At 36.0% G+C, this 10,122-nt stretch overlaps 2 protein-coding genes across 2 annotated transcripts; both read right to left on the bottom strand.

Annotated features, from left to right (window-relative positions):
• Positions 1-761: 761 nt before the first annotated feature.
• LOC144641041 (uncharacterized) lies at positions 762-6,707 on the bottom strand. The gene is made up of 4 exons (XM_078500100.1): positions 6,540-6,707; positions 5,786-5,912; positions 4,389-5,129; positions 762-4,190 (listed from the first exon to the last, which is right to left on the bottom strand). Exons 1-4 carry the CDS (start codon positions 6,705-6,707, stop codon positions 2,188-2,190), a joined length of 3,039 nt encoding a protein of 1,012 aa, XP_078356226.1. The 3' UTR covers positions 762-2,187.
• LOC144641042 (uncharacterized) lies at positions 762-9,387 on the bottom strand. Its single transcript, XM_078500101.1, has 3 exons — positions 9,113-9,387; positions 6,981-9,024; positions 762-1,266 (listed from the first exon to the last, which is right to left on the bottom strand). The coding sequence occupies exons 1-3, from the start codon at positions 9,385-9,387 to the stop codon at positions 1,189-1,191; spliced, it is 2,397 nt and encodes a 798-aa protein (XP_078356227.1). The 3' UTR covers positions 762-1,188.
• Positions 9,388-10,122: the final 735 nt, after the last annotated feature.

Below are 10,122 nucleotides of genomic sequence, written 5' to 3'. Positions count from 1 at the left end.
ATAACCGGTATGCAATGCATACTAAGGCGGTGACGTTCCAGTATAGCGAGTCAGTCTGTTTGAAGCCCAGACAGAGGACTGAGAATGGACATTTTGGGCTTCCGTTTTGTTTGTTGTTCAATTTCAGACTGTGATATTACCCTTGAGAATTACTTCTTTCAAAATCAATTAAAGGGAGTACTGAAGAATAAGCCAGATAGATAAAAAGAAAACTCTCTAGGGGAGCATCATGTGATTTGTAATGGGCAATCTATATACAAAGCTAGTAAGGTCTACTGTTGTGAGTGAAAATGTGATTAAAGTTGATAGTTTAAAAACTGATTCATTTGCTATAAAAGGGGAAAAGGGGGTTTATCAAGTAAATAAAATTTTGCAATAAGTTGCTTTCGGGTGGTGTTCTTTGTTAAGTTGTGCATTCCAAGGTAAGGATGTTAGTTTCTAACCAAAGTTAATAAAAAAGGCAAATACTGAGCTGCTTTGATCACAAAATTGGAATTTTAATTTGTACAATTGTAACTGAATGTCTTTTATTACAGTGGAATGCAACATAGTATGCAACTGTACTAGAAAGCCAGGAAGCAACCACAACTTGGCAGAAAAATACTGTTTTGAAATAATGTATCTTGATTAACTGTTGTTTAAATGCAGCTAATAGTTGTGATGCAGGATAAAGTCCAATAAGTCCAAAATCTTGTTATATAATTTTAGAGGTAATACACACAATACAAGTGAAGTCCAGGAAGCAAGGTTGATACAGTATCTTGATTTACTCTTGTTTTAATGCGGCTGATAGCTGTCTACACTGACTGTACAATCAGTGGAGCAAGATACAAATGTATGTCCAATAAGTCCAAAGTATTGTTATCACTCCGACATTTGGAGGTAATACACACATACAGTACAAGTGGAGTCCAGGAAGTAAAGTTGATACACCAGTGAGCCAGTGAAGACCTCCGATTGAAGGGTCTTTTCATTGGTTAATCCCAAGATGTTTAACACAGTTTCTTTTTAACTCCGTTGTTACTGCTACATGGTTTTAACTGTGTTGTTTGAATATAGCTGTCGCTCATAGTGAGGATTGGGCCTTTTATAACTGTATACAGACCAATAAGTTCTAGCCAGTTCCAATGCAATGGGCACTTTACATAGTGTCTCTTGACAAAATGTAGATTGAAAATGTTGGAGTAATCAGCACATAACATGGCAGTCAGTGGATTCTCTGAAAACGGTATCTTGTGCATTTTCTTGTTGTTTTGCATTTTTGTTCTGTAAACATAATAAAAGAAAAAATCAATAGTTAAAAATATTAATAATGTTTTTAACAATAACTAATAGAGATGTACATGTAAATATTATGAGGTAACATATTAACATATATCACGACTACATGTACATGTTGATGCAGGGATGTCGCTAATGGACGGCTGCCCGCTAATTTCACTGGTTGAAAGAGGACTTACGGTAAATCCAGCTGAAATTTCACATGAAAATGAAGATTTAGATAAACTTTTAAAGCTACTAAGGCCATAAATACCAGCTGGGTTGTTGATGATGAGCTAGCTTAATGTTCTCTTAGCAACATCCCTGTAGATGTCAAATTAATAATTATCAACATACATGTGTAATTACATGGACCAGAACAAGAAACAACTACATTGTGTACTGTATGTATACTTACCTTAAATGTACAGTTGCAATATGGTGGGTTTGTGACCCAAAGGGTGACAAGGATGGGTTTGTCAGTGACCCAAAGGGTCACAAGGGATTCAAAAGAACCCCACAGATTTATGTGCTTAGACACCAAGACTGATTAACTACAACACTTTAATGTAACACAAGTAGATACTGAATTCACTTAAATCTTCTTTCTTTCTGAAACACATACCAAGGTACTTAACATGTAAATTATGCTTCTTTTTAACCCTTTAAGACCCAACAGTTACCACAACAAATTTAATCTTACAATGTCAATACTAAATCAAGAGAAGAGGTTAGGAGAATTATACTGTAATAAAATGGTCACCAAAGGGAAATTGCTTTGAACTTTTAACAAATTCTCCAAACAATGCTATAAGAAAATGTATGGAGATCAGTCAGGAGAATTTGTATGTGTATGATAGGGCTTAAAAGGTTAATCATTTACTGGTCATTATAGCCTACAAAAATGTACTGTACATACTGTGTCTACTATTTTTTGGTTGCTATCCACACAGCTTTATGGTCACTAAAGTATGTCTCGAGAACACCAGTTTGGACTCTTGATTCATTTAGATTTGTATAAATGTGATCAATTGTAGTTCTGTTGTCAGTGGTGAAGCCTGAAATAAGTTGTTTGTATCCATATGTTTCAATCATTTGATTATGTATACTGCTGTTTTGTACAACATTATTAAAATCAATGTTAAAATCACCAAGTATTATATGAAAATGTTCTGTTGACATAATGGAATGAAGTTCTCTCAATGCTTGAAGCAAATGTCTCGTTGACACTTTTGGTGATCTATAAATTCCAGCAATAAGAACATCTGGCAGACATTTAACTTTAATTATTGTTATTTCAACTCCATGCATATTTTGACATTTGGGATATCCATCATTACATTGAGCTCTGGTATAAACTGCAGTTCCATAGAATGGTCTTTGTGTATGCAACTGCCTATCAAATGAAGCATCATTTCTAAACAAGGAGAAGTCATTGATATTATATTCATCATTTTGGTCAAACACCCACAACCTAGTTTCAACAATGATATTTACATCTGCTACCTTTATGTTAAAATCATTTTTCACATCTGATATATGCTTGTGTAGTGAACGTGCATTAAGAAAAACAATCTTGACAAAATCATCACCAATGTCTTGAAGAGAAAATACAGATGTCTGAAGATAAGCCACTGTTCGCAACCTCTGCATTTCATTCTTAACTTTGTTACTCACAGTTATCTTTTTTTCATTGAGATTCTTTATATGTAATCCATCAATTGTGGTAACTCTACTTAATGCAACATAATGAATGTGGGGAATAGCGCGTCTTGAAGTAAGATCAACTACAACCTCAGTTTCAGTGTCACCCTGAGAACGGTGAATAGTTTTCCCTGCAGATGGCCGTAAAGGAAATTGTTTTCGAACGATTTGAGCAGCTTTACTTCTTCCTACAAAAAATGTCACACAAACAGGTTTTACTGGTGTCCATTTCTGCTGGATATTGTCACTGTAAAGGTGTCTATTTTCATTTCGAGTTTTCTCTCCAACTTTAGCATGATCAAATTCAACCCAAACAATTCCATCAGGACGTTCAGAACTTAGGAGACTGATAAATCTCACTAAACCTGCACTACCATTTGTAAGCCCATCATCTAATCTGATGTTTTGGCAGACTTCAATCCTTTCATTTTCTGCAATTGCAAGATGAGTTGCTAATTGCATAGTTTTTCGTGGATTATCTGGAACCTGTCTTAATAACCGTGCCTTTAATTCCTCAGATTGAGTACCAATGACACTGTCAACTGCCTTGACAATATATTTTTTACCTGCTGCAGAATTATAAACTGACCTGTTAAACTCATCAACACTGTCATTTTGGATAAATAGGTGTGGAGCATGTCTGGGATAGTTCATATTAGGATCTTCAATGATTCTTGCTCTCAGTATATTCAAGTCATTCTCAGTGTGAATGCCTTCACGTAGCCGATTAAGAATTTCTGCAAACTGATGGCTTTCTCTTTGACGCATAATTTCATGCAATTCAAACATCTGAAAATGTTTTTGCCATAGATTAGCTGCTAAAGGGGCATAATTACTCTCCAAATCTTCAAAAACATACCCGTCAAATACTGGCTGAAGTTGAAACAAATCTCCAATTGCTATAATACTCACTCCCCCAAAATCATTAGCTGTACCTATGATATCTTGAAGTCTTTTGTTAATCTGAACATTGAACATAGAATTTCCTACCATTGATACCTCATCAATGAAAATTATCTTCAAACCAGCAAATTTGCATCTTAAGGAGTTCAAACGACTGGCATCAAGCTTCTTATAAATTTTTAAGGACTGGTTTGCAGGCACACCTAATGCAGTATGGATTGTATTTCCTTGAATATTGTAAGCAGCTTTACCAGTTGGAGCAACAAGGACAGCTTTAATTTGATGAAAATCATCACCGGCTCTTGTATTTAAATATTTGTAAACTGCTTATAACATCACTTTAGTCAAGTGAGACTTTCCAACTCCAGCACCACCAGAAAGAAACAAATAGAAAGGTTCATTAGTTGTCTTTACAAGGTGTAAAACATGGTAGAAAAATTGCAATTGCTCAACATTTAGAGAACGGACAGCTTCCCTATACTCTTCATCTGGCAATTCATCAAACGAGAAATTTTGTTCACGATTCTCACTACTGGAAGGAATCCCCAGATCTTCAGAAAGATCGTAGTTCCTAACTTCTTCTGTGTTGCATAAACGTTCCCTATCGGTTTCTGCAAGGTCATGCAGTTCTACGTGTTGAGCATTTGGAGCTACGCAATCCCACATATCATCAGTGCATTCTACAGTTTGTACATCATCTAATACCTTGTCCAGTTGCTTACTACATGGTGCATACTGAGACATCTGATCATTTATCTGTTCAGTTAATCTCTGACAACGCTCCTTGTATGTCTCAAAGTCACCAAGCAAATCAGTGTTTTCATCTCTCCATGCAGTAAATAACATAAGGAGCTCACGATAGTGCTTTTCAGGGTTACTTTCTTTATTAAACCAAACACTTCTAATTACCCTAGCTTTTGACCGCTTCTGGGGTTGTTTTTGGTTCTTTGTTTTCAAATCACTGCTAGCTGCACATGTAATATCTGTACTAACCTCATCATCTTCATTATTGTCATGATCAAATATTTCTAATGGCAATCCATCAACATCAGTATTGTTGCAACTCTGCAAGTTTTTCAGGTTTGATTTCATATTATTGTCATACCAAGCTGCCCAGTCAGCTAATGTCACATTCTCTAGGCAAGATGGCCTTTTGGTGTACCTTTTTATTAAGCCACCTGATTCAATGTCTTCTGACTCATCTTCTAGGTGCTGAATGTCATCAATTGATTTCAGAAGATGAACCCTTTCATCTGGTAAAGCTGTATTAATAAATCCACTTCACGAGAAGAACGACGCATTGGTAACTGAAGTACAATATATACTGCCTCTTGTGCGCTTATTTCAACACTGTTCAAGAATTTGTTACCAATGTCACGCACTTGCTGTTTAATAACCAAATTTCCTTCTGAGCTTCCTCACATGCTTTTCTTAAAAGTTCACTCATACCTCTTTTGCGCTTTTGATATGTAAGAAACAACATACATCGCACAAGAGTAGATATCTAAAATGAATTGAACATCCATGTTTGCTCTCCATGCAAGCAGGCAGTGCTTGTTGTAATTATTGATTCTAAGTTCATTTGGCTTTCTTTTCAAAAAATATTGTTGCCCTACTTAAGGAAGATCTAATGGCTAGAATATAGACCTCTTCTGTGACACCAAGCTTTTCGAGAAGTTCGCCGTACGAAATATCTTCTCCTTCCTCATTGCATTAAGTTGCTCATTGATTTCTTTCCAAGTTGCTTTGTGCTCGTCCAAAAGACTAATTTGGTCACTTTCACTTAAAGGATACAATATTCGAGTGCTTTTCATTGGAGGCTGTGGAAAATTAAATCCTTCATTTTTTTCTCAAACCTTTTTTTACAAGTAAATGAATGTTTATGTTCCTGACGAGAAACTAATACATCTTAACCTACAACTGTTTCCAGGTTTTGAACAAGTGATAATTTTATCAACAAAATTGCAAATTTTTTCATCTGAATCTTCACCAAACTTTGGTGCACCTTCAATCCATAAAAGCATATGTATATGTGGTGAGCCACGCTGTTGAAATTCAACACGATAAAACCAATCTGCTATTTTTCCGAGAGGCGCACAATCACTATGCAAAAATTTAACAATAAATTGCTGAACTTGGAAGTCAAAATGTCTTCGTGTACATGTGATAGGATCACTTTGTATTAACCTTGACTTTTCCTCCCACGACAATGCATTTAATTCATTATCACTGTATATTTTATGATCAGTCAATTCCCACCTAACATCCTTAACAGATGATTCCACTTTGTTTCAGCTGCAGAAAAGCTACAGAAAAGTGTTGCAGCTCCAAGTTGCCTTATCATGGCAAATAAATCTTTCTTAGCCTTCTCAAAGTAGGGTGGTGAACCACGAAGAGCTCTCAGAAATCGGTAGCCTTCATCCAAATGAACTAATTTGTCTAAAGCACCTTCTTTTTTTAACTCGCCTGCTGTTAGTCTCTTTCCTTTTGTTTTATGCTTTCGTAGAGCAATCTGGCATTTGCCTAATATTATTTTCATTTGCAGCTTTTTCAGTTTAAAAAAAAATATTTTCGATACACTTAGCAACTCTGCGATCAGAACGCCTTAACTCTGATTTGCAAATGTCACTATAATACACAGGCACACTTCTTTCCTTATTATCTGCTCTTACTTTGCCATAGAATATCCCAGGATATGCTAGTTCTTCGCAATATTGGTCTTTAAACACACTTATTGGATGATTGCTTTCACCTGGTGCAAAGTTCAAAACCTTTTCACGCTCACAATCTTCTACAAAGTCTGGAGATGTCAACATTGTATCCAAAGTACCAGCACACATTTCTGATTCATCCACCTCATTCCAAGAATCTTCTTTTTCCCCTTCAGATTGAGTAGGACAAGAATCCTTAGAAAGATCTCTGCTAGAAAAATGCAAATCTTTTCCACTACCTGAGCATCTTGATACATCCAAAGTCACTGGTATACCAACTAATGCTTTTAGACTAATAGGGTTTGCTGATCTATACCCTTTTGAACACACTTCAACAAGAACAACATTTTGTGGCTCAAGAATTTTATATCTGAACAGTTTGATTACAGTGGAAGTACTTACATTAACTGCTGCTTGACTGAATTCAGTAGATAAGTCATCTTCCAGTGGTAATAGATCATGTACAATGACCATGTGCTTTCTAAAAAGTGTTTGCTCTTTTTCCCAGGCACTACACAAAGAACAAAAAAACACCACTTCATTACTATTACAGTCATTGTGATGGAATACTGGCAGGTAGTTACTCTCTTCACAACATTCACTATCAGTTTCTACTGCATGATCATACAACATATGACTTTTTAATTTCATCCAGTCTATTAACACCTGTTCACAAGCAAGGCAAATAAAAACTTGACCACATTGAAATGGAAACAATCCACTATTTTGTGACAAAGATTCCACATTGTTATTCAGTGACTCATTAGAAGCTACAGGTGCATTCATTTCTCCAATGTTGCTTGAACTGCAGCAAGGTCTATCATTAATTGTGTCATTTTCCTTACACCCTGTAAACAAATCATTCCAATCTGGATTAAGTTTGATGCCTTCTTGTTGATATAGTACACCATTTTCAGTCAGCCATTCAGCTGCTTCAAAAACTTTGGATGGTCTTATATTTTGAGATAGGACATAGTTTTTGTATTTTAATTTTCTCTTCAGTTGCACTTTGATAGTCTCTGTTTCAGACGAAAGTCTTGGTAAAATAGTTACAGTATTAACAACATCAGCAGGAACATTTACTATGTTGCCATGGATTTTGAACTGCTTTCCTCTAGCTGCTTCATGTATCTTTTGAAAGATCAACCGTGGTGATACAAGTCTCCATTCTAGTTCTGTCAAGTCTAAATGGTCAGGTTTAGATGGAAAATTCATTTTATTTTGCACTGCACATGGAGGAATTTTATTCTGCTTTAGGTGTTTATAACACGTATTACAAACCCATTGAGCTGTACAACATTGCTCACTTATTTTTATGCATTTTAGCACAGCTTCATTATCAAGTTTTAGTACAGTTTGAGCTCTAACAAGACTATGTTTGTACCATAACTGATCACAACATGTACAGACAAATGTTGGCCCTGTAGCAACCAGTTCACGAAAAATGGCAACCAGCTCATCGCAAGACATTTGGTTTCTATTTGTATAGGCTTCTCTCCTTTTTCTCAACCGTTCTTCTTTCTGTTGCTTTGTTTCAGTTTCTTTTGCTTTTCTTCGGGATTCTCTCTTTTTCTTTAGTCTCCTTTCTCGTTGTTCATTGCTTTCAGTTTGCTTGTTTTTCATGTTTTGTTCTCTACTTTCCTTTAACCTATTTTCTTTCTGCTGCTTGGTTTCACTTTCTCTTTTTTTTCTCATTAGTTCCCGATACTTCCTTAACCTATTCTCTCTCTGTTCTTTGCTCTCGGTTTCTTTTTTTTTAATTCTTTGTTCCCTGCACTTTCTTAACCTATTTTCTCTCTGCTCCTTGGTTTCAATTGCTTTTCTTTTTAAATACTTTTCCCTGTACTTTTGTGACATACTATCCCTTTTACCTTCAGTTTCAGCGCTAATTCTTTTGACTTTCTTTTCTCCAGATGTAGGTAGGCTTTCTACGTGTTCTTCTGATTTTTCTTGTTTTCTCTTCCTGCTATTGTTGCTATCATTTTCTTGTGAGCTATTTTCTGTTTCCCATTCTAAATTGTGACATTGACTGTATGACTCCTTACATCTTACAATATTGTCTCCTATGGTAAATTGTTGACTGCAAGTACTTGTGAAACTTCTGTAATTATCAAGTGACAATTTTTTAACTTTAATACCCAAAACTTCATAAGGGATTACATTCTTTTCTCTGTAAAAGTGTTGAAGGTACTGCACTGTTTCCTCTATACTGGTAAACTCCAACAGTATTGCTGTTCCATTTTCAGCAAGATTACCATTAATGTCTCGTGAATGGGAATCAAAAATTCTGTAATGACCTTTGTTGTCAATAAAAATGGCAACTGTATTGATTTCAATAGTCAACAGAAAGGCATCATAATCTTTTATTAAAATCATTAATGCATGTTGCAGTGGTACAAAATAGTCTCTAGTATCAGACATGTGCAAATCACCTGCAAAGCTTTCACTGAAATTAATGGAAAAGTTTTCATCATTAATGGACAATGCAGAAGGAATCTCAGATAGCAACAGTCTGTCTTTTCTTGCTGAATTACTTAGTATGAGAATAAAGCACATTGCCTTGAATCAATACTTCATTCAGCTGATCTCTAGACCACGATGCATTAATTTTATAATTGTAAACAACTGCAGTTAGGCACATCGCTACGCATTGGTTGCCAGCATTGCTTCCAAACAGTGCAACATCACCTTGATGATAGTCAGCCGTGACAGTTTTAGACGAATCTACAGCGAACAAAGGCCCAGGATTCGTTTCCACATCATTGGCAAGTCGAATCAACAGGGGAATATAGCAACGATACAAACACATTTGGGTAAACCAAAGTCTTGCATAATAAGTCATTTGCCACGAGCGGATTACTCTTTTTAGTGTAGGAAGATATATCGCTTCCATGTAAAACATAAACAACAGCATAGACCAGAATTTCCCTCTCATACGATTTGAATATTCTTTGGCCTTTAAGTAAATGTTATGTAGCCCCACAACCGCTCTATATTGCATTAAAGACACCATGATCTACGGTATCATGTATGGTCACAAACAAAAACTTCAGATGGCTCACCTTTCAATTGCAATCTTTGCAGTCTCAGCAGTTTTCACGAAGGAGATAAAAGCTTTTTCTACACCTCTCGTCTTTACTTCAAGCTCAAAGTCACTAAGGTCGCCAATATTTCAGTTCACAGTTATTTCAATTCTGACAATTCTGACAATGCTCAAATTGCTCAACAGTGCTCAAATCAGTTCAACTGACAGTAGCTCAATCAGGTTCAACTGACAGACAAGGGTCCTGACCAAAATACAGTAGCACTCACCAACACGTAAAAGCGTTTTAAAAACCAAATATAATGTAGACCCTTGACCTGTCGCGTTTGCGAGTAAGTCGATTTTGTATGTATGCACGACAAGTTCTGAAAGAGTTTGTAAGTGAGTGCAAAAATATAACAGCTACGTACAAAACTACAAGTCGAGGCTTCTCTTCTCACCAAACAGCAAAATCACCACAACCCAAGATGGCGGATCCCAAAGAAATGAAGGAAACAATAA

This window comes from Oculina patagonica, unplaced genomic scaffold, assembly GCF_052425735.1.
Source record: "Oculina patagonica isolate OP01 unplaced genomic scaffold, crgOcupat unplaced633, whole genome shotgun sequence".
NCBI lineage: Eukaryota > Metazoa > Cnidaria > Anthozoa > Scleractinia > Oculinidae > Oculina > Oculina patagonica.
The sequence above is the reverse complement of the archived record's forward strand: the minus strand, read 5'-3'. Positions and strand labels throughout refer to the sequence as shown.